We start from the raw sequence: 25,530 nt of genomic DNA, 5'->3' as shown, positions 1-25,530 counted from the left end.
GGGGGGGGGGTAAAAAGCAAGAAGGAGGGGGAGAGCAAAGGAGAGTGAACGAAGAATATGTTGAGTCAGGCAGACAGGACGGCGGAGTGCCACACTGCACATATACAGAGACTCACCGCCGAATGTTCATGTAAATGTATGCACGAATGAATTCGAAACAAATATGCATGTATATTATGCGGCTAGGCACACAGGCATAAAAGCCCATGTACTGTACACACACACATACACACACACACACGGAAATTAAAAACTCTTCCTGCATGCATTAAATATAGACTTTGCACATCCCTGATGAAAAATTATAAAGGCATGAAGTCCCCGAACTTGTTTGTCTAACGAGTGATTATATGCGTGTGTGTGTGTGTTTCCTTCTGTGTTTGCATTACCATGTCAAAGTTTCTCGCATTCCAAGGCGTGTTTTTATAACCATTGTTATAAATCCGGCTGTGACTTTTGGCACTGTATGACAGGCGTGTGTGTGTGTGTGTGTGTGTGTGTGTGTGTGTGTGTGTGTGTGTGTGTGTGTGTGTGTGTGTGTGTGTGTGTGTGTGTGTGTGTCGGATTAGCTTTTGAGTGGAGATAAGAGATCTGAATGCAGTTCTGATTGCTGTTGTCTGCTTTGTTGGAATGTGTCACATCAATTTTAATAAAGGATTCATACCTACGCACAGTGTTATTAACTGTAGCAGCAGGTCCAGGCATATTTGAATAATATGAAGAAATAAAACGATTGACCAGATGGCGCACACACACACACACAGGCACACACACACAGGCACACACACACAGGCACACACGTAATTACTAGTTATACTGTTACCATCTACGAAATGACAATAGGGTAACACTCCAAGATAAGACTATAAAAGTCATACACAATGATTCACGTAAATGCCATTTAGCACTTTACAGAGTTGAATCTCGAAGTTAAGTTAACTTTTATTCTAAATGCAGATAATAAAAACCTAACTACGTCAAACATACATTAAAGAGACAAACCCATATAAGGTCAATCATAATAAGTATCTCATTGAAGTACAGCAATTCACACATAAAAGAAAATTAAAAGAAAATTAAGAAGTGAGCTGAGTAGGAGCAGCTCTTTCCTCTCTTGCTTATGTTGCGTCTATACAATCTCAATATGAACAGTCCCCTCGTTATAAATATTCAGATCCTGCAGTTGTTCTCATGTCTAAAGTGTACCAGACAACAGATTCTATCCACGTTGAGACGGCAACGCTCCCTGGCAACAGTTCTACCAATCGGGACCGAGTGAGTGTATGCCGGAGTCTGTCTGAGTATCATTATGGGATGTCGAGAGAGAGAGAGAGAGAGAGAGAGAGAGAGAGAGAGAGAGAGAGAGAGAGAGAGAGGGAGAGGGAGGGAGAGAGAAAGAGAGGCTGCTTATCACTGCTTATAATGCAACATCATTCTCTGTGTATAAACCCTGCTGGGTGAAGTTGTCTGCATAGTCTGGATCCAAATCATCTTTTTCTTTAAAAAAAAGAAAAAAGGAAAAAAAATCTCCCCATGATTCATGCAGTTATGTAACAAACAGACAACTCTGAAATGATTTGTTGTGGGCTGAATATTGTCTGGTATATTTCCACTTGTGTTCACTCAATATGCAACAGTAATGTAACTCATGGTTTGAGTAGGGGGGAAAAAAAGAGGTTGAGACAATAATATAATCATATACCAGGGCTGGATGATGGGACCTTAAACCTGTTTTGTCCTATCTTATCTCAATTAGTTAGTTAATTAAAGTGAAAATAAGTGTTGAGTGTCTGATAATTACCACCCAACAGCTAGTCATGTTTTCACCTTGTTGGTCTGTGTGTGTCATCGTGGCACAATTAGCTCCTGGAGACACTTACTGTGGGAACTACCACAGAGAGGTTTTGAATACCGTGCCAGGTGTTTGTATGTCCGTCTGTCTGTGGACACAACTGGGCAAGATGCAGTCGCGAAACTTCAGGTGCCTAAATCAGAGCACTATGTAGGCCAGAGTTCAATGATGGGTGTGGTCAGAGATAAAAGGCGCAGGAAGTAAGATGCTAGGAAGACCAATTTGCCGTTGGGGCTGCTGTGTTCCATCACAAGACGATACCTAGTTTATTTATTTATCTGCTCTATCAGCAAGGCCAGAGAAAGTCTTGCTCCGCACAATATCAATCTGGTAAAGACACTCTTGCTTGTTTGTATTTTTTATAGCAAAAAGAACAAGAAAGCGGCTGAAATAGGCAGCCAATGCGGACCTAGGGAGTGTACAAAGTGCAAATTAATTTAACAACATTAAATCAAGGTGATTTAGAATTTAGAAGGATTTTTTTGTATGTATTTGAATAAATATCGTATTAGTTCTCAATTGTTGAAACCTTATAAACTTGATTTTGTTCAAGGGAACAGAAAGGAAAAAACTGCTTTGATGTTTCAGTATGTCATTCTATTAAATGTATAGTTTGATACTTAGCTTGGAAAAACATAAACAAAATGCGGTAATTTGATGCATTTAGTTAATTCCCCACTCCAGTCACATGCTATATTATTGCCTGCTGCTACTGTAATTAGTAGATACCATTTATTTCCCACACAATAGATCAAGGGCTTAATTGTTATTTGTTAACAAAAGAACGACCATGATTGATTTTTCTAGTGCAGGGACAAGGGATAATCATGCAAACACATACACAAATACATACAAATGCAGTAGCTAGGTGGAGGATGACAGCACCGCAGAGAGTTACCGATCTGTTATCGCACAACGACTCTGACATTTCCCAGTGGTTGCTTGGTCACTTTATGTCAGTTCAGCTTGCCGTTGTGATGATGTGTGTGAGAGAAAACCAGACCGTGGGAGAGCAAGTCCAAGTGTGTGTGTGTGTGTGTGTGTGTGTGTGTGTGTGTGTGTGTGTGTGTGTGTGTGTGTGTGTGGATGATCCTCCTGAGGCAAAGGCATTGCTAATGAACTTCAAGTGGCTGTGGGAGGTAAACAAACAAACAAACAAACAATAGCAGCGGCTACTATATCACACCAAACTGACGACTAGGATATCGGGATTGCTGCACACGCCAATACACAAACATCCACCCACATACGGTACCCTTGAATATATGGCTTTTGGGCATATAGCTGAGCGATACAGATACAGTGAAAAAGATTGAAAGGTACATGAGGGGAGATTAAATTGTGAGAGGCAAAAAGTAGGGGTGGAATAGAGGAGATAGATGAACAAAAGGCGAGAGGACAGAGAGAGGGAGTGTGTGTGAAAGATGCAAATAGAAAAGAACAAGAGAGAATTAGACAATGCACAGTCACAGGGAGAGGGGAGTTAGAGAGAAATAGGGAAATCAGACGGTGATAGAGAAAGAGTCTGAATCTGTTGCAGCCAAAAATATAAAAAGATTACACTTACACACTAAAGAAAATATATATCAAAAATAGTAAATCAAATAGACCTGATTGTGTCAAATGTATTCCCATTTAAACTTGATCAGAACATCTTGGTATATGGTGTTTATTCAATTGCATTTGGGGCCTGCTTTACAGAGCAAGGCAACAATCCAAGACAAGTGATATCAACAAACTGACACTTTGTTCAAATCAAAAGAGAGACCACCTCCACATTACGGACTCCAAAATGTCAGCTCCATCAAAGAGGTTTTCAAGACCACCTTTTCTGGACAAGAAAACCCTGCTTTACGACAGAGTAAGAAGGAAAAATAATACAATATAAGGTGAGAACATGGTGGGAAAGTGTTAAAAGACTGATATTTCACTAATACTAATCTAATATAGCAGAGACACGGATGCGAGCAGCTTGTACCAGTCTAACGCAACTCATAAGTGTGACGTTAAAGCAGCAGGGAAACTCAGGCCCCCAACTCACGCAAGACTGAGATCATTTGAACACACATTGGCATAAGACTGAAAATTCCCCCGATTTCCAAATTCAAAGGAAACTACGTAAGTAACAGGAAGAAAAGGAGGGAGGAGAGAGTCAGGCGAAATTATTCAGGCGGTATCAGAAGAATAAATGCGTGTATGTGATCAGCATCAGTTGTGTGTGTGCACATCGACTGCCATGTGATATCGTTTTTTTGGAAAGTTTCATGCAAATAGATCGTGTACATTGGCATCAGCTACCATGTGACTGGTGGGTGTCTAAAGCAGAACACAGAACTGTACATTTTCCATGAGCCTAAGGGCCCCAATTTCATGCTGGTGAACATTTTCTTCTGCCAGCAAAGTATCATTTGTGATGGGCTCAGGCAGATTTGCCCGTTTTGTGATGACATTACTTGAAAATAGATACTAGCTTAGGGATGGAGACAAGTTTAGTTGGAGCTTTTAATACACGTTTGGGACTGAAATAATTATCTAGTATAGAGGAAGGGTACTTTTATCTTATTCTACCTTCAGAAAGATACGGTGTATTGCAAGTTGCAACAGTAACAGAAAGTGATGAAAACCTTTCCATGGTGCAAAGTTAGGTGTATGTGAACAGATAACATCATGTGCCCCAGGCATCACAGTAGGAGTGTTGAACTCCTGCCTTGTGACTCTGCTTTGACAAGGACATCGGAGAAGCCTTTGTGGCATCTCGAATGCCTTACCTCATTTCCAAACTGTCTTTGTGCCATAGCAGGGAGTGGCTTGCAGGTTTAAGAAAGAGCTAATTGGCTGCAGTTGTTGTCTGCTTAAAGCTCCTTGATAATGTATTCTTGCAAGTGAGTTTACAAAAGGCAGGTGTGTCACTGCTGTGCTAGCACTTCTGGCCACAAGACATTTGATACTCAAGGATGCTAAAACACAGCAGATTGGAGAAGTTACTTTAAAAAGCACAGGGCACTAAAGCCCCATTGACATCCTCCTTAACATGACCTTCTTCTGGGGACAAAAGAGTGGCCTGCTGAGTGTCACTGACTGTCACACAACGACTACAATTAGGTTAGATTTCACAGCAGTTCTGTGTGTTTGGGAGTGTATGTGTATTAGTAGTGACATGCTGTATGCATTTGTTCCAAACATGATTTGATTTGTATGGTGCAGAAATCAGACGGTGAAAAATGAAGGAAATATAATGAATCAGCATGAAATTAAAGCCTTTCTGTGGCTTTCCTGAATACGCATGTACTATACACAAAATATATACCAAGTGGAGGGAGTGGGTGTTAAAATAACTTGTTATACAGTGTGTGTTTTTTTATCTGTTCAATGGATTGACTAGAATTCAAACAATAAACATGGTGCCGTTTCCTGATGGTTTGTCGTGAATTATTAATAAAACAACTTACCCTTTCTTAAGATGCTCTTTGGAGTTCCCTTAGTTATGTTCAGTGAACAATAATTCATTATAACAAATTGTGAGTATGCTTGAGGATCAACAAACCCACAAATTGAGTTTCCTTAAAACAACCTTTATATTCAAAATCCGGATTATTTTACATTTATGCTCGCTAGCTTGCAGCCTTCTCCTATCCCACCCTGGCTGGTGTATTGCCATGTTTCTTTCCATTGTGAGTATAATAGTGTAAAACTGGTGGCAGGAGTGGGGATTGCATTGGCGATGACATACTAAAAATTCTAGAGATTATGAGAAAAACAGTTTTGTGGTTTTTAGGTTAACCGTAGCCAACACTCTTCTTCCACTGCTCTTTTTACTTCACACATCATTTGTCTCTACATGTGGTCTGTTGATATGTTTAACTTTTCATCAGCATTGGAATTTTTTTCAATGAAGATTCTTAGTCATCTAGGTGAAATGCTACAGTTTACAGTCTAAGCAAGAGAGTTTCGCTGTTTGACTTCTCCAACAAACGTTTTCTTTCGTAATGAATGGTGGGGAATTCCAAGTCATTTAAACCTAAAGGAGCTTCATCTAATTTAAGTCAATAACAGGATCAAATTAATTGGTGTGGTTAAAAATAAATGAGCAAAAAGAAATGTGATAAATAATTTTGGGGGTTCCTTTAAAAGAATAATTAGGTCTTAGTTGCTATCCCGCAAAAAATAACAAAATATGACGTAACGTAATACTAGGGTGTGCTTCAATGGGTAAAGAAAACTTGATGTTGGTGAAAATAAAATACACTTTTCATAACTAGGACAGCAGTCTAGTAAAAATACAAAATGATTGACGGTACAGCTTACTTCAAGTGGAATTGCATATGGTTGAGTCTTTCTCCACATATCAATAAAGGATTTTAAACATTTTTCAACCAATACCACTGACTTCCACTAAACGTAAGCTGGATAGTCATAAAGATAGCTTAGTTAGAAAGGCTTGCACCATATGCCTCTCCTTTAGGAATGTAGCTGTTGAGGCACAGCTCCATCGATAAGGCTGAAGGGTTTTTCAAGGTCTAGCCTTTTCAGATTCCTCTGAAAAATAACTCTTCTCTGCCTATAGGTTTTTACTTGTTGAAACGCAAGTAAAAAAAAAAAAAGAAAGTGATTCAGTGTTAGAAGAATGTGACCCGTTATATCAGTGCATGTTCATCCAAGAACAATTAAAGCAGGAAGATAGCAGCTGCAGCAAGAGTGTCAATCAAACGGGGGCAGGCAAGGTGAGAGGAATTTAAAACACATACAATGAGGTTGTGCTCTGATAGGATTGTGGCATATTTAAGTGTGAAAGCAGAGTTTAAAATTCATCCACAGCAAAGCCGGCGCTATTTCTTCCCTCATGAGGCATCTCTCTGCATGAAAAACCACTTTAGGATTCTAGCAAGTTTAAAAAAATGCTAAATGTATGACAACGTTTCCAGTGCATATTGCACAGTGAAAATAGATAAAGAAAGAGAGACAGAAAGAGAGTGACAGAAGTAGAGAGGCTAGAGGGGGGCGGTATGGAGAGGATGAACATGCCATTTTGATCACCCTGTGCAGCCGTTTCTGTACTGCTGAATGGTTTGCTCTGACACATGCGTGACATCAGAGCAGCCCAACATGAGCGCCAGAGGAGCCCAGTGCAATACAAAAATGAGGACACATCTTTCAGCATCAGTGCCCCACTGTCTACAGACAGGCATACACAAACACACACCCACACACCCACACAAAGACACACAGAGAGAGTAGCGCCCACATCCACTCAGTGCCCCATGTACATTTCTCATTTAGAGCAGACAGAATGCTTTAATTCATCCTCTTGCAAAATAAAAAAAAACAGGGGGAACTAAACATTGTTCGATATGATCAGGGTAGGTGAATCAAAAGAATGTCTCATGACATGCGGCAAACATTTCCCATGATAAAAATCATAATGCTGTCTAGTGTTACAATGTATCATAAGAGACTGTTTGTTCAAGTGCACTGCAATTCATACACATTTATTTTGGGTGCATACACCCCCCTCCCACACACACACACACACATTGCTGTGACCAAAGAATCTTCCAGTCAGCAGCACACTAAGCTAGCATACATGTGCTCAAATAACATGCCACCTTTCATAACCTCATCACACTGTGAAACACTAAAGAGGGCACTAGCTGACCTACAGTATACGATTAGGTTCCTACTGTATCTGCCTCATGAACGACATGGACATGGGATCATCCACACACAGCGGAAAAATAATGCAATTGTACTGTACATTTGGTCAACTGAGGATACTATTGCTAAAACACATACGTTTTATAAGTTTAATAAACATAAAGTAATTAAGTTACCTAAAAATATATTCAAGTAGTTTGGTTACACTTATGTGTTGTTTTGTTTTTAATTTATTACATGTTTAAATCTTCATCACCAATCCAGGAGAAAATAAGTTTTCACAAAAGATTTCATATTGGTTGCAGTTTATTTGTATGGGAATGGTATTACGTTAAAAAAAAAAAAAAGATTCTAGTCTTGCTGTGTGCCTATTCTGAGTTTTTATTCTAAAAGTGCTAACCATTTACTGTGAGGCTACATACTGAACGACAGATATAAGAGTGGTTTCGATCTTCTCATCTTAGCTTGCAGGGTTTATAAAGTTATTGTTAACATCAGAAAACCCACATCACCAACCTATAAATGTCAGAGCTTTCACCTTCTTCGGGTAACTAAAATGTAATGAAAGCTTCAGGTAGGCAATGCTGGGATTCAGCAGTAATTGCTAACGCATGTTAGCTGTGGGAAGGGGAAAGGTTGGGGGTTGTGTAGTGAACACATTAACCGCCTCAGATTCCTGTCTTTTTCCACTGGCTCCTACCGGCCCTGTGCCAGGCTGTTGGGACATGAAGCCCACATACAGGACAGGTCATAACCACGGAGAAGGGGTCAGCCTTTTCGCTATCCTAACTCATTGCTTTTTGCACTAATTAGCTAGCTTTGTTTACTGGCACGAGTCTTGACAGAGGCTTGAAGTGTGTTGAAATTTAATTATGCACAGCAAACAGCAAAAGAGCATGGAAAATTGAGGTGGGCTGCAAGAATAAATGCCATCCAAAGTGCTCTCTCTCCCCGTCTACTTCTGTGCGAGTGTGTGTATCTAAATGATTCGGTGGGGTTTATTTATGCGTGTGTGTTTGTGCATGTCTGAATGTGTCATCCCCCGAATTATAGGTTTGACTTTCACAGTAAGTCTAGTGTCCCCTTTGCTGAAACTCAAAAGGATCTGAGATCATTTATCAGGCCAACTGTCTTCCGTTAGAATAAAGCATTTGCAGAGATAGGGAGGGGGAGGAAAAAAGTTGATTTAAGCCCACACATTCTTCTCTAGAGATATTTAAGTGAATGCCAGTGCCCTTATGGTCGTGAGCTCTGACGTACTGTGAGTTAAATACACAAAAGGATTTTAAACCGAGGTTCCCAGAAATGGAAGTGCCGGCTAATACTGAGTGATTACAGTCAGTATGAACAACTTGAACATCTTTTAAGCTGTTCAGAATCTCCCCTAATGCATATAAGTGAAAAAAGCTCTCCATAAGGCTTCATAACCTTCATGAATTGTTAATGTGCTGATGCCACAAATACCATAAAATTAGGCTTCAACTATGAAATATTATTGTGTGAAATCAAATGTTCCATCCAGTTTGAGTATGCAATCTCATGACTATATCTGAAACTCATCCTCTTCATACTTCTCAGCACAGTAATGATCTTCTACGGCTACATGCTCCTATTCATGCTGAAAATACTTGGAACAGTCAATTGTGCACATGCCTCTTTTACACACACACACACACACACACACACACACACACACACACACACACACACACACACACACACACACACACACCATGTGATCTTGCTAGGCATTATGCCAACGGCCAAACATGTCACTTACCAGAAATCTCTGAGACAAAGTGAGAGAGCGAGATAGAAAGAGAGAGAGACTCTGCACATTTGTCCGTTTGTAAGAGATAGTCAAGTGTAAGTACAGTACATACACAGGGAACATGAGATTTAGCTGCTAAAGTTATCTGCAATGTAGCGTGCTGTGGGGGCAGGCGATTCTGAGAAAACGAGAGACACGTTGTCTTTGAGATCTTATGTGGAATTGTTCTGAGGAACATGCCATGTTTGCTGTTCATTGTCTAAATTCTTGGTAGGCTTCCTGAAAAGCCCATAGCGAGCCAAATCAGACCAAATCTGTAATAATTTAAGATTTATAATCCGATCCTCTCTTTCCCTCATCATACTTCCATGTTTATGTATTGCAAAATGAACAGAATTACGGTAGTATGTACTTGTATTTTTGAGGGCAGTAAATGACAATTGAAGAGAGCATGCCATGTGCCAATATAATCTCTGTGGCGACGACAAGACAGATAATAAATTAATTAACCGGAAAAGCCACACCCGTTTCCCTGTGTTCTATACTATCTTCATATGTGTTTTCCTAGAGGGAGGCTGAAAGTAGGAGGGACTGACAAAAGGTATAGTAGCAAATTCCAAGAAAGCCATTTGAAATGAGCAGAGCGTTTGAGGAACTGCCCCACCCTCTTTTATGGCTTAGGCAATCACCTTTTACACCATTTATGGGATAAGAAATGTAGTTTGGCTGCAAATTAATTGTGTTATGCTCGATGAATGCGAATGTCTTGCACACACACTGTAATATATAATTAAAGGCTGATCTTTCTTTATATTCTTTCCCTCTACTGGACCAAATCCCTTTTTTCACTTTTGATTTAGGTAAAAGAGACAGTACCGTGATGCTACTGTGTATCAGTTAGAAGACAGACAAGGGGAACGTTGGTCATTTGGACGTAATTTAGTTTATCTAAGTTCATTTATTTGTAAGCAGTGCAGCCAGATTTACTATTTAGAAGTCAACCTGATTTCATGTGTCTCCGAACCTAATTTTAACTTTGATAAGAAAATATGGGGACAAGGCAAGGTCACTGACTATTTTATTCACCTGCATTTCAGAAGTTGGCAATTTATTACAGCTCTTTAAACCCACACAGAGTTAAGTGGATACACTGCATGTGTATAATTCAAGGCTTTCGGGTGGTGAACATTAAAGTCATATTAGATCTATGGACTTACCAGGTATCATTACTGAACTACTCTTATGGTGACAGACTTTTCAGCATGAGGAAGAGAACAAAAACTACCTTACTTTACTGCCTTTTAACTTTGGATATTAAAAACTTTAAGTATTTTGTAAAAATGCAGCAAGAAGAAAATAACAAGACAAAGAAAATGTGCATGTTGGTTAGGGCTGAATGATTAATCAATTTTAAATCGAAATCGCGTTTTTTAATTAATGATGCAATTATCAAATCGCAAAGCCTGCAAATGTTCTTTTTACGTTTTTGTTGTTGTTGTTCTTCTTGTGTGTCAGTCATCCACACCAATCAGAAGTGCTGTGCTCCACATGTACCAGTCATTGTTAACCAATCATAAGTGGCCCATGATAGAAGGTGATGGACAGATTGATCCAATCACCTGCCAAGTATTTTTGAAATACTTTTCCAAATGGCTTCCAATGGAGCTTTCCAAGTATGGTTTGGTGAAACAAACCATCTGAGTCAGGTTAGTAATGCTCCATCACATGTTTTTACATCTATTACAGGGCGAATCTTAAGCTGAAGCTTGACTTTAAAGCAACCCAACGGAAGTTTCATGTAAGTTTAGTTATTTCACTCGTAGCTCGTGTTATAGCAGAATGTTTATTACAGCGTATTTCTGCTATATTCATTAATGTCACATGGTATAAGCTACAGTATAGTGGACGGTGTGTTGTTCATTTGGTTTGCCGGAAGGAGGCCCATCTAGGCAATCAGCTCAAACTCTTCACCAGCAGTTGTATACATTGGCATGTGTAGTAGCTGCTAAACAAGGTCATGAAATCTGGGATCATAGAACTCAGAGGATGCAACATATATGAGGTTGGAACATCTCAACCACGTATGCTGTTTCAAGTGTATGTTCGTGTGTGTTCTACATGTATAAAGCACATGAGATCTTTCTGGTCTTGGGGGGCAATTCCGTGATTGGCTGCTGTGGCAGCAGGTGATGTACTCCCCATTATTGTTTGTTTGTTTGTTGCAACAACTAAATAATAATTACTGATCAGCTATATCTGTGTTTGTGTTTTATTGATTCCTCTCTGTTTAATTCTTTCCTGTTGTGAGTGCTACATTGCCACAACACTCGGGCTGCGGGGGGTGCTAGAGACGGGAGCACGTTGATACGACCTTCCTTGCCGGAGATATGGGCGCACTTTACAATAAACTTCCGTTGGCTCGCTTAAAAACAAATATCGCATAATGGAATCGCAATATCTGTCAGAAAAATCGCAATTAGATTATTTCCCCAAATCGTGCAGCGCCAATGTTGGCCCAACAGAACCAATGCCGTACAGACCTGGAAATAGTTGAGTTTAATTTGCAATCTGATTTTAATTGTTCCCATTTTAAGGAAACATTCCTTTGGCCCCATCATAGTCCATTAGAAACTACTGCATGCAGAAATCTACTGATTTGTCCAGAAAATGTAGATACAATTAGAAACAGCTTCTTGATATTCAACAGGATAAAGCATTTCTTCACAGTTAACCTTAACTGTGTGAACCTGAGTTTGTATTAACAGCTACTAACAAGCCTGAACACACCAGCAGCAGCTACAGCAGTTATGTGCTGCAGAAAAACAAGAGTGTATGAGAATATGATGTATGACTGGTGCCCTGTATCACATACCATCAGCAGTGACTCATTACTGTCTCAGGAAAGGAAAATCAAACACACATAAACATACTCCACACATGAGTATAGACGCATTTACAGTGCAGATAAAAGTGCACCGAGAAATGGGGGCAATTAAGCAGCACTTTGGATAAAAAGAATCCATGATTTAAATGTAGTTTGGATCAATAAATGTATTTTAAGCGTGTTGTTGTTGCCCTTAAGTATTGTCTGTCGAAGACAAACATACAGAGTGGAAATCTCCTTTATGTTACCCAAATAGAAGTTGTTAAATGCTTTTTTAATTGTGTCTTTTCATATGCTGAGGCAACATAAACTATTGTTCATTTATGGGTCTAACAAGAGATGACACATACTTAATGAGTCAAGGCTCTTACAGTTGTTTTACTTTCTCCCCTCTTTCACCCTCGTCTCAGGATCCACACCAGTTATATTTGAAACTGTGTTGTCGTTCTCTCTCCTTGACACTCCCCACTTGCACACAGCCTCGGGCCCCCTTGTGGAATGCTGTATAATGTGAGGCCTATGGAGGAAGGGCATCCCGGGACACTGTAAGAGCACACGCAAACACATGCTAACACACTCAACGACACACGCACACACACAGAGAGAAATACAGCTGTTGAGAGCCATCAGAACCCTTTGGCAGACGTCCAAGTCAAAGACAAGTGGTGTATGAAGGCCTCCGTTTCGAAAGGGAAAAAAAGTCCTCATTTTCCATATATGTTATGATAAACACTGAAGATAGAAACTTGGCAGTCAAAACTCCCATTACCCAGAACTGATTTCCTTGAATTGAGTCAGCAATATGAAACCTTGATAAAGTTGCTGCCTGTGTGTTGCCTTAGGACTGACAGGCTCACCTATGGATTCATACTGTTTCAGCTTTTAAACAGGGATTTTCAATTCCTTTTGTTATCCCCCATGATAATTCTACATAGGAGAAGCGGGCAGAAGCAGATGGGCACTAAAATTGCTCAAACACTCTGAAGTGGGATTCAAAACTGTTAAATGGTGAGGAACACTACGCACTTCACACTACTCAACTTAAATGATTCATATGAATCTATTAAGCAAGCTGTCGTTTTTTAACGTCCAACCTGTGCGACACCTGTCAGGGACCAGAATGCTGCATAAAAACTGTAAGTCTTACTCTCAGTCTAGGTTTTTTACGATCTGACAAAGATGAAGAATTAGACCATAACCAAGTTGCAAATAATCCGAATTGTTCCTCTTGAGAACAAACACAGGGTGGACTAGAGTATGAGAATGAGAGCTGGATGGTAGAGAGAAAGAGTGCATGTGAGAGGGAAGGAAAGTGACAGGAAATGAAGAAGATTGCCACAAGCTTCATGCCGACTCGCCACACACACTGCAACCATGTACACACTGGAGAAGGGGGGAGGTACTGCATGTATAGTCAGATGACTCCTGCAGGGTGCAGGTCAGGTAAGGAAAACACCAACTGAACTGACACTACAGAAGGCAACTGTAATGTGTATAGGTGAAACTTGTGTTTGAACTTTTTAAAAAGGTAATCCCAGAATCACTTTGACTTATTTTACAAAGATTTATATTTCATGATCCACTTTGGTTCACAATCCTCCCAGCCCACATAGTTTACAGCCTATGTCATGTTAAAACAATGTTAGAAAGTGATGCTTAGTGAGTTTCGTATACTACATCAGTACAAGACTTTCTAGTAATAGGCCTACCAGAATTTTAAGAAATATCTTATACTACTAACTTGCCTGGGGTTGAGGATTAGAGAAGCCAGCTGTATTGGGTTATCTTAAATGTATTAATAAACGTTGTATACTACTGCCCCTGACAACAAAAATTACTTCAGATGCTGTGTGTGTAGTATTCATTGCCGCAATTCTGCAACATACAGCACTACAATAGATGCATTATGGGTGGAGATTTTTTTTTGTTTTGGCTTCATCGTGACGCAAGACAAATCATACCGTTCCACCTTCTCCAGAGCAAAGCATGAGTTGAAAACCCTATTAAGTCTTCAAAAGTACAAGACAACATTATAGCCACGCTACAGTGGGCTAATATTAGTAAATAACTACAAATAGTCTAATTAAATTCTTCTCGTGCCGCGTGGAAGCCTACACCTATCATCCCCCGTGTAAAACCTTCACATTTCGCGATATCACTTCACGAAAGTTGAAGAGCCTAACTTAGTTGAGCAGGTAGTGATATCTCAATTAACTCTCGTGCTGTAATGCCAGCAGAATGTCACGGTGTGCGGCCATAAAGAAGGAGAGGCGAGGGAATAATGCATGGTAAAACCTATGCGTCACACAAAACAGGCACCGTAAACATCACGCCAAGACAGAAGGGGGATATATTTACCCGATATATGTCGCTATTCCATGAACTGCGGCGGTCCGACGGTGGCGATGATGTTGGCGGATAACCTGTAAAGTTTACGGGGTGTTAAAAAAGGCAGGCCCCGGTTTCCCCTTGTCCGCTGGCTCACTCTATCACTCCAGCAGTCCTATCTTGGCCGCTCGTCCCCCATCTCTCTATATCCCACTCTCTCTCTGGCCGCTTCTATCCCTGTGCAGGAAGTGAACGCTGCTCACATGAACAGTGCAGGCAGCCTGACATCATGCAGCACTCGCTACAGAGTTTATTTTTAAAGACGCAGACGTTTTAGCGTGACTGCCAGGTTACTGTAGGTACACTGTCCTACTATAGTGTACTCGTCAATGGACTGTCAGCAGTGCTCGGTCATATCATGTGCCTTTACGGACACACGAACTCAGTGCACTCTGCGGGCTTAAAGGTGCAGACTTTCCTATGGCTAGCCCTCGGGGCGAGGTATAGCAGTGCTACCAACACTGTCTGTGCGTGTATGAAAGTGAATTTATTGGATAAGTTCGCAGTCGTGGTTAAAAAACGAGGTGCCTCATTGTACTCCTAAAGGAAATGTACATGTGCGGTTACCTCACGTGTCCTATGTGATGACAGCTCAGGCTACATGATGCGCATGTGTGTGTATGTGCTTTGTGCAGTTCAGCTAAGCGCCAACTGCTGGCGGTGTGACCTCAAGTCAACTTTCTTTACTGCAGGCATGCGATGTCACAGTGCCACAGCTCACACAATCTCTGCTAGACGATGGCAGAATGTGTTTCCAACATGACATGTTTATGATCACTACTGTTAATCTCCATAGGATGCAAGGTTAGATTTCACATTTCATATTACCGTACACTTACATGTTATATATTTTGTATGCAGAGGTGGGAAGTGACTAAGTATATTTACTCAAGAACTGTACTAAAGTACAATTTTGTTTTAAGTGTAATTTTCTTGAGTATTTCCATTTTATGCAACTTTGTACTTCTACTCTATTAATTTTGTACCTTTTAATTAATTTACACATTTTGATTAATAACATTAAATATAATCGACACTTAAATGAGACTTTAAGTTACACCTGGAGTAATATTCACAAGCTACCCTGCAGTAGTATACAAAGTGATTACAACTAGCTGCACCTTTACCAGCTTTGATACAACTTTAATGGATTAATATTTATAATCAAAACATATAATATATTATTCTGAAATGGACCAAATTGCATAATAAGTACTTTGAGTATGTTTTGATGCTAATACTTTTGTACTTTTAGTTGAGTAACCTTTTGATTGCAGGACTAACTATATGTATTTAGTTACAATACAGAGTATTCCTTCCTTTTGGTACTTCTACTTTTACTGAAGTACAACATTTGAATTCTTCTCCCCCCTCTGTTTATTATGTTTGCTTTTTAAGCAAATTTAACTATTTTCCGAAATATTGCATACTTATTGATACTTGTTCACATAGGCAATTCCCAAATGAACATTATTAATCATTACATTCTTCATCTAATGATGGCACTGAATAATCTTTATTTCTTGCTTTCCCTCTCTTTTATATGTTTAATGTTTGTCCTTTCACTGTGAGAAAGTATTCTAGGTCATGCACATTTTACATACAATTTCAAATAAACGACAATGTATTTAACTGTACCCCTCTATTAGTCCTGTGATATTCTTACAGTATATGAGCTCACAGCAGGGGAATGGCATTACATTGAATTTACAGCCCCCTTACTGCACCTCTCGGTATTTAAAAGTGAATGGTAGTACTATGATATTCCTATAGGGACTATCATGTGTCTGTGGTACTCAGTGGCGAGTTTATAATGAACTCGTTGTACTGAAGTCGATGCCATTTTTACATAGTAATGTTTACAAGGGAAATGAAAGATTTTTCATCATGGCTTATTGTTTAGCTTGGCTTCACAACTGTAACTGTAGCCTTATAAATGGCAGCTGGTAGGAGCTGCGGCCTTGAATCAACGCAGTGGATACAACACGGGATGATTAAAGTTGACATGGTATGACAACATTTAGGAACTTCGAAATGTAATGATCAGGACAAAACATGAAAACTGACAAGTCATCCGGACATAAGCAAATGACTTCAGCTTTCCAAATAAAAAGAAGAAATGAAAATGAGTAGGCCATGACTTTATCCTTTAGCCTACCTTCTGCACTATGTTGACATCACAACTCATGTTCTCTGTTGTAACTGTGCTGTCAGATCAGCCCAGTTCAGAGCATGAGGCATATGATGTGTTGATCCTCAGAACAAACGCTTATTGTTCCAACCCCCGATTACCCAATTACAGCCAGAGCCCATGTCAGTCTCAAGCATGTCTCCGCCAGGCCACAGCGTCTGTGTCGAAAGTTCACATCTCGGGATGGTAGTTTCCAGCAGCAAATGATAAACACAGAAATGTAAGCTCATGCCTGTACATGACAATTATACTAAGTTAAGTGTGAAAAGATTGAGCCCTCCTTAGATCTTGTAAGCATACTTCATGCCATGTGAGACACAGGCTATATATGGTGATGTGGACACAGCCATTGCCTTTGTTATGCTTGGCAGAAACAGAGAGTTCTAGATGTGGTCTGGTGTTTGCGTCCTGCAGGAAGCTAAACAGAGAAGTCTGTCAGAGGCAGCGTGAAGAGCGACTGATGGAACATTTGACCCAAAGACGTTCGCAATTGGAACTGTCACACATTCTTGTGACACAGCTCGAGGCATGGCATCATGGGTGTTGGGCCAACAAAGTAAACACATTCACTTGGCACAGTAACAAAACAGCTCCTCAACAAAAATGTATTTAAAAACTTTACTGAAAAAAAAAATCATGTTTTTGTCTTTTTATGCCCTTTATATTATGCTGGCCCACCTTTTTCCACAAAAACACATTACACACACCGTTGACAACTAGTTTTTGGTCACTTAAACCAAATATACTTTACTGTGAGTCATGTATGTTTACATGATATTGTGTTTACAACATAACTGGAATAATATCAACCTTGGAATCATGGTAGACTTTTGCATTTGGAGCCAAACTCAGGTTTTTTTTGGCACAAATGACTATCTTGCATCCCACAGCCATGACAACAACAGTCATATGTTCAGTCACCCCTCCATGCAACATTGATGATTTCGATTATTGTAAACAAATTAGTTCTGAGTCAAGATTCCTTTCTGAATGTGTGTACAAATGGCAAGAAAACAAATTAGAATATATTTTTGACCCTATTCATCTATTGAGAGTCCTATAAGTCTCTCATGTTCAGACTGACTTCATGCATCATTTTAGATTTTCAACCAGGTGGTTCTCTCTGAGATATACATGACCAATATTGTTAAAGGTCCCATGTCATGCTTTTCCAGTTATTACCCGTCCCCCTGTGTGTTATGAAGGTTTTTCTGTATGTAAATGGTCTGCGGAGTCAAAACCCTCAAAGTACACCCTGTAGCGAGTAAAACTCTAACACAGAAAATACCTCCCCAAAACGCCTCGTTGGAGATACGTCACTGTCCATTGATTCTTCCGTGTACTGCATGATGTCATGCGCTACCCGGAACCAAATGGACCAATCCGTGGAACCGTTACGTTACGTCTGCGGAGCCGTTACATTAAGCCCCCGCTGATTGGTCCAAATTGACCAATCCACGGACTTCCTCACACACACACTCAGTGCAGGCAGCTCTGCTGATCTCTCCTCCCTGGCTGCAGGCTGATAACAGTTGGGATCGCAGCGAAATTCTCTCTGCAGACCCATTCTCACAGCGTTTACCAACCTTTTTCTTACTCAATATCAAGCCACACTTATTGTTTTTACTTTGGCTGTGACTTTGTGTGTGCTCAGGGTGAGTTTGGCTGTGTATCGCTAAACAAGGAAACCACACCTCCACGGAGCTCAGCGCGATTCACAACATCACAGGGAGGGTGGGGGCTGGAGCTATTGGAGCTACAACGAGCCGTTAAAGGCAGAGAGTGAAATTCAGCGAATACACGTAGTTTACAGAGATGCTGTATGAGAAACCAATGTGATTTTGGAAAATTGCACAATATAAATCTATTCTAGTAGACCTCAACAATGGAATTATGATCAGTGGAAATAGCCATGAAATGGGACCTTTAAACGACCGTCCACCCAGTTGTTACACACACTCTTATTGGATTTTGTCATATTTTAAAACTAAAAGAATAAAATAGTGTTGACATCAAGAGTCTTTTTACACGACACAATGCTGAAGTTGCAGTGTGAAGCATCCACATTGCATATTACATCTCCCACGCCTCTCACACTGCAGTTACATGTCCACAAACACCATGAAGCACCAGCCAAGACCCCCCACCAGGAACATGGTGATCTGCATGCTGTAAATGATCAGGTCATTGAGCACGCCAAAGTCTAGGCGCCGGTGCCCTAGCAAAAGCAGAATCACAGACAGTTTGTACTGCAGCCGCAGGAGAACCCTCACACTGACATACTGCAGGAAGAAGAGAGCAGAGAGCGCCACCCAGAGCAGAGAGGTCAGCAGGCTGCAGCCAAAGTAGAGCAGGAACCGGAGGAAGCTGTACATGCAGCGCGAGCGCAGGTAGAGGTCAAAGTTATTGTACTTGGTGCGCACAAGCTTGGAAGCGTGCGTGGACCCACAGGCCGAGTGCATGCAGGTGGTGTGGGGACCATGGAAGCTGCGCACTCGCCGTGGGATAGGGATCAAAGGCATGGGTGGGCTACTGGAGCCCAGCACAGTGCACAGGAGTCCTAGCTGTAGGTGGAGTCCTCTGTGAGTGTTGCTTTTTCGTTAGCTTCATTTAGTTTTGCAGCAAAGAGGGGCTCTTACAGGAGCCCTGTGTGAATTCCAGTCAGCAACGCTTGCTCCTTTGAATGCAAGAAGAAATTACAGTGTTACTGTATGTTTTAGGATACATTTTCAAAATGCACGCACACACCATGTTGCAAATATAATACAAGAAGTGCAGGCCTGTGCATCATTCAATTTCCTTCAGGTGAAAACAGTAAATCTACATCCAGACAGAGACATTGAGAAACCGGTTTAAACATGTGTCTGAGAATGAAGCTATCAATAATGCTAAATCGCAAAATCATAGCTAGAACACAGTATATTCTTTCATCCTTCCCCTACTATAGAATTAATTGATCGTGCAGAACCAGTGGTAATCTTACATGCATCAATAAGACGTCTTCCGGCTCACCAAGAAAGCTGGTGTTTGAGTCGCAGATGAATGGAGCCTTGTATCACATTATGAGCAGTTGTCTGTAAACACACGGGACTTTTGTTCTTTTTTGTTCTACACGATTAACTGTAGGCTATGTCAGTGGAGATGAGGCAGCGACGGCGAGCCGGTGGTGGCTGTACGCTGTGTCGCAAAATATACGAGTCATCCTGCTGTGACGACAGTTGCACGCTTAAAGGGGAAGTGCTCCTAAAGCGAAGATGCTCCCTTAACAGTTCAGGTTTAATATCCATATATTTAACAAACAGTAGAGGTTACAATGTGTTTGTGTGTGTATTTTTGCCAAAGCATGGTGGGAAGCAGTCTTTTTTTGCTTTTAAGTATGACAAAAATATACCTTAAATTCGGGATTTTCCATACCACAATGCTAAGTAAAGGTACATTTTATACGGTTGTTTTCTCTTCTTTTTCAATACTTTACTTTAAGTAATAAAAGTATTGGTAATTAAAATCATCCTTTATATTCTAAATGAAATAGATACACAGTTAAACATATACAAATGCAAACAAATGGATAAAATATAGCCAAAAAAGAGGAAAACAATAAATTAAAATAGCATGCCAGGGGTCAACACGTATAAATAGGGTTATTAATTTAGACATGCTTTTTATAGCTTTATACCTTATCGTTTTATTTTTCTAAATTTATTGTACTAATATTCATCTCCATTTCTTTCTTAAGCACAGCAATTAGGTTTAACCTTAGCACATTTAAATGTATGCAATTGAACTTGAAAAACAAAAGCAACATTTCACAATTACTTGCCCTTTACACACAGTTTCTACAGTTTTACGGATATTACAAAATGCATTAAATCAATATGTATGCACCCCCTGTCACAAGGTTTGGTATATGAATCTTGCAGTGTTAGAGGAATTTATCCATGCTCACAAAAACATCAACAGATCAAATTGAAATACCAAAGAAAAGTCTGTTTTGGATTCATTCCAAATATGATAAATTATTTGTTTGAAATTATCATTATTTGTAATATCACCTCTCAACCTCAGCATTTATTTAAAAGTGCTGGGTAACTTTTCCCCTCCATTGCCAAGAACAGACTTGGACTGCAAAGGTCAAATGTGCAGTCATGTGTCTGTAAATCTCAGACAAGGTTGCACAGCGCGTCCACAAGCACGACCTCAGAAGTGTGCGAAGGCTCTCAGTCTGTATATCAAGTAACCTTCATTGGGCAGATTTATGGGTTAGCAGAATGATTACATTCCAGATATCAGTCAGCAAGGAGTTGACGGCAATGAATCGTAATAAATACACACTTTTTAAAAGAAACAAAAGGTTTTGATGCAGTTGTTAGATCGCTTTACTCGAAATTAAAAATGTGTATTATGTAAACTTGGAAAAACAAGCCTTTTAATATTTAATCAAACATGCATTAAGCTGTCATTAAGGCTGAATAAATGTATCTGTGTAATTATTTTCGAGTTAACCAATCAACGTTTGAAGCAAGCCCTCCTTAATAACATAAAATAACAGTATTACATTTTAGAAATTCACTTTGGCCACAAGAGAGCGCCCAACCGTGCACTACTTATCCAAACGTCTATTCCAATAGACAGTTAAAACGTCACAGTTTAGGGAGCTACATTGGTCTGGAATGAATCCAATGCAGGAGATACCTTAATGTTGAATCCTGGTTCACAGATAATCTGCTCATACTGTATCTCATCCATTCTCGTTGAAAGCAAAGTGTCTGAAGTGTCCTCTGCTACCAGCATCAAAGCTGATGAAAAGCTTGTTGGCCTGAGGCAACTGACTGTGGCCTGCACTTAACACCAGCTCTAATAGTCAGTGTGTTGTGGGCTGTAGCCTTGCATGATCCATCTTCTTAAATTGCTTATTTCTTTGACGTATTCTCCTTGCTCCCGATAAAGAATTGTTCAAGCTCCGGGTGATATGTTGAATTCCTTGGAAGAGCTGCATTCAACACCCTCTTTCATCCATGTATTATTGCTTCTGTATGATCTTTGGTTTATCAAAGCCATCATTGTGACAATCAACCTTAGGCGATGAAAAACAAACGCATTTTCAATAATTATAGACTGATATCACATCAGGAAATGTATCATCGCAATCTGCATGAATTATGGGCTAAAGCATATGTTATTCTGTTCAAGGTATACGAGCCTGAAAACGATTTACATGCTATTCAATCACAGTTTATTTATGGACTTCTAGTTCACTTTATCACTATTAACTCATAAGTGTAATTGTAACCACACAAAGTATTTTGACAAGTGTTGAACTTCAGTGTGGTTTTTCTTTTAAAATAATAATTTTGTTTTCATTAAAAAATACATAGTTATATACCTCACTAAATGTGTTGCTGAAAACTATAAAAACTCAATATCTCCAAAGGCAGATTCTGTGGAACCCTTCTACTTTTAAACTAACAGAATACTTCTATATAAGATACCGTACATCCCTGAGGTGTCACATCCATTTGGCATTACATTTGATCAACACTCTTTTTTCAATCTTTTCTTTGAATTAGATTTTGGATCACTTTGGGACAAGAACCTAGCCTGTTGTCCCAGCTGACCCGTCTTCCTCTATATTCTTATAATGGAGTTCACTATTTTCTGGTTAAAAGATTTATAGTGGCCATTAAAGACAAAAAGTACCTTGCAGGTTATACTTGCTTGTCAGGTGGTGAAATTCGCTTCCTTGGGGATACAAAATGTGGTTCCAGCAGGAAAGGACACAGGAAGATTAAGCACAAGGCTTTATGGATCTCCGAGTGAGTTCACATTTATGTTGGCCTAGTAATATTTAAAGATTTTATATTATATTATTTTCTACAAATCTATAAATATGGATTTTCTAAGTAGGTAATGACAAATCTCAAAAAAAGGAAACTTCTAGCTTCTGGGGAAAAAAAGAAGAATTGATTGCATTTCATCTTTGCTGCATATTGAATGTCAAAGTGTGCAAGTCCTTGTCCGAACTGTTGAGGACACAACCTTCAGTTGTCTAACACAGTTCAGCTGTTCTTTTTAATGAGACTCAATCACCAGAGTTGACCCATTTACAAGGCTCACTGATCAAACAGAACAAAGCAACATCTGAATGTGGCTGTGAGGCCAAGCTCGTAATTGGTGTTTCGCTATGGGTGACCTGAAACAATTAGCTCGAAGAAACACAGGACTATGATAGAAGAAGTATTTTACATTCCCAAATAATTCAATACAAACTATTTGCTGAAATCCATTATTTTCTTTGCACTGTTCTGAACATTGAATTGCTTTTTCATTTATTCTTGAGAACAGTTAGATGAAACATCCATGGTGTTTGTTGGTTGTTGATGTTTCACCAGTGGAGGGAGCTGTTTGCTCAGGTTTCACTACAGATATTTTTCCTACAGTGCTCATGAGGAACAGCACATTCAAGGACATGGCACCGAGCTATCTATTTTCCTTGTTATATAGGCGTATTTGAACAGAATCCAGCTTCTTCATTGCCGCTGTCTTTGATAAATGAACACATGCAGCACCATTACAGCTACAAATGCCTCTAAAAAGTGCCAAGTTCAGATGTTGGCTTTCCACTAATAACTGCATCCAAGCTGAGGATGCTCCTCTGTCTCGTAACATTATCAAGAAAAACGATGTCAATAAAGTGGATGCTTGTGATTTAGGCATCCAAGTGCCCTTGTAAAATATGTATACTGCTTCTAATCATGCATTATGGCAACATTATTGACTCATATTTTTCTCTTCTCGACATGACAACCTTTGGAGTGTTGCCTCGCCTTCCCGAAGGTGGAGGATGGTCGGGGAAAGCTGAATCTGCATGTTTAAGTTTACTTCCAAGTCTGAAAGCAACTGAAGAATGGTGCTTTTAAAATGTCATTGCCAAGGCTAGTTCTTCATTTACTGACAAACAACAGGAGGCCAAATCTACTTGCCTTGTGGAGTGGCAATCATGATCCACAGCCATCCACCGCCATCCACCCTCCAGTCCCTGGAACCTTTGCCAATACATTGCCATGATGACCCAAAGAGTGTCAGGAGTAAGCAAGATTAAAGGGGGCAACATGTCAAAATCTTCTTTGACTCCTCCAAATACACTTGGGCTAAATCAATTAATTAATTAACTAAGTAGAGGTCACAGCCAATAGTTTAGCTCAGACTAATTAAATCAATTAGTCGGGATAATAAGACGAGGGAGACTTTAATTAGTGAAAGTTTAATCAAAGCCATGTTTGCGCTGTGCTGCGTTATGAAGCAGCTCAATGGATCTCCTATGAAAAGATCCATTAGGCCCGTCAGAACAAACTTTGGCCACATATATCAAAGAGCATGAATAATCTGTAAGATGTGGTCCTTTTTGTTTGTCCTCTTTTCAATCCTTCTTAAAAAAACACTATGATGCAGTCTTATTAATTAATTAAAATTCATTTATATTGTTTTATTATGTAAACATCTTAATGTATACTTTTTTTTAGTTTACTCTTTCTTTAATGTTCATTCAGCCTCAGTTAACCCTCTCTTCTACATTTTTTTGTGACCAGCCTTTGTTTATTTCTGTTTTTGTATCTTCTTCTTATTTTCTTGTCCCTGTTGTGTGACTGTTTTCCTTTTTGTCCCCCCCACGACCCCTCGTCCTATTGTAAAGCGTCCTTGGGTTTCTTGAAAGGAGTTATATAAATCCAAGTAATTATTGTTATTATTATTTAGTGGGAATGCTGACACAGCATTCCCACTAGCATAACAATGCTACGCACGAAATTCTTTGTTATTCCGCCGGGTTATTTTGCGCCACTTCTTCTCCCGCATTGAACATCGCAGAAACTCCGTTAAAACATCAAAACGTTCAGCTCAGTCGGGAATCGATGGCTATTACTTTTATCATTCATAACTTTCATAATTCCAGAGATACATCCCATAATACATCACATTTTGAACATGGAAGTCAATGGAGAAACTCTTCAGACTTCAACAATCTTCGTGCAACTTCAACTGCTAACTGCTCCTTCTTCAACTGCTAACTGCTCCTTCATACTTTCACTCAGAAACCTCATTCCAACTTTAAAATGTTACACATCTTTCTGACAATATTTGTGTAACACAACTTTTAAATCTGATTCGTACTTTTAGAGATATTAAATAATGTTCAGACCTTGGTAAAGAGGCCTTCTTCAGATTTTAGAGTGCGTGATGTCAAGGCTAGTGGAGGACAGATTTAATTTTGCCTTCATATTTTCTTTTAAACCTGCCATAATTCCCAAACCCTACATTCCTGAGATATAATTTTTCATGACAAACGTAGGAAAACATCTCGTAGCTTGAAAGATTAAAAAAAATTAAGCAAAATAATTAAACAAAATGCCTCTTGAGGGCATGAAGTGACAAAAACTTTCAACATGTCTCCATTAAACTCCGTTGTAACTTCAGCCTCACCTTTCCCCACCACAGCAGCCGCACACCGTTAGTTAATCTGCCAAAAAGGCCATATTAAGCCGAAAGTACACAAAAAGTACACTTCAGATGCTCAGGTTCCTTGACATCCTTCACGCTTTGAAATTTCTCCGATATCCTTTACGGTTCTTCAACAAAACGTTCACATGTAACAGGTTTATCTTTCATTCAGAACAATGGAAAGGCTCTCCTCTCACTGATCACCATGGAAACCTTTGATCATTGGACACGTCGTTGGCTCAAATATAAACACCTGTGTCATGGAACACGATGATGTCATAACTCCAACTGAAATGCTC

At 39.7% G+C, this 25,530-nt stretch overlaps 2 protein-coding genes across 3 annotated transcripts in view; both read right to left on the bottom strand.

Moving 5' to 3' along the window:
- nacc2 (NACC family member 2) overlaps positions 1-15,102 on the bottom strand; it is a 29,317-nt gene extending 14,215 nt beyond the window's left edge. The window contains exon 1 of the mRNA XM_010776953.1: positions 14,518-15,102. The gene's annotated coding sequence lies outside the window, so the exon portion shown is untranslated. The remainder of the gene's footprint in view (positions 1-14,517) is intronic.
- Positions 15,103-18,595: 3,493 nt separating this feature from the next.
- tmem250 (transmembrane protein 250) lies at positions 18,596-19,908 on the bottom strand. 2 transcript variants are annotated; one of them, XM_010776951.1, is made up of 2 exons: positions 19,722-19,908; positions 18,596-19,415 (listed from the first exon to the last, which is right to left on the bottom strand). In XM_010776951.1, exon 2 carries the CDS (start codon positions 19,258-19,260, stop codon positions 18,841-18,843), a length of 420 nt encoding a protein of 139 aa, XP_010775253.1. In that variant the 5' UTR covers positions 19,261-19,415; positions 19,722-19,908; the 3' UTR covers positions 18,596-18,840. The 2 variants fall into 2 exon arrangements, with proteins under 2 accessions (XP_010775253.1, XP_010775254.1); XM_010776952.1 differs by having other exon boundaries at positions 19,751-19,908.
- Positions 19,909-25,530: the final 5,622 nt, after the last annotated feature.

This window comes from Notothenia coriiceps, unplaced genomic scaffold (assembly GCF_000735185.1).
Source record: "Notothenia coriiceps isolate Sejong01 unplaced genomic scaffold, NC01 NC01_scaffold00017533, whole genome shotgun sequence".
NCBI classification, from domain to species: domain Eukaryota; kingdom Metazoa; phylum Chordata; class Actinopteri; order Perciformes; family Nototheniidae; genus Notothenia; species Notothenia coriiceps.
Note: the sequence above shows the minus strand (reverse complement) of the source record. Positions and strands in the feature narration are given on the sequence as shown.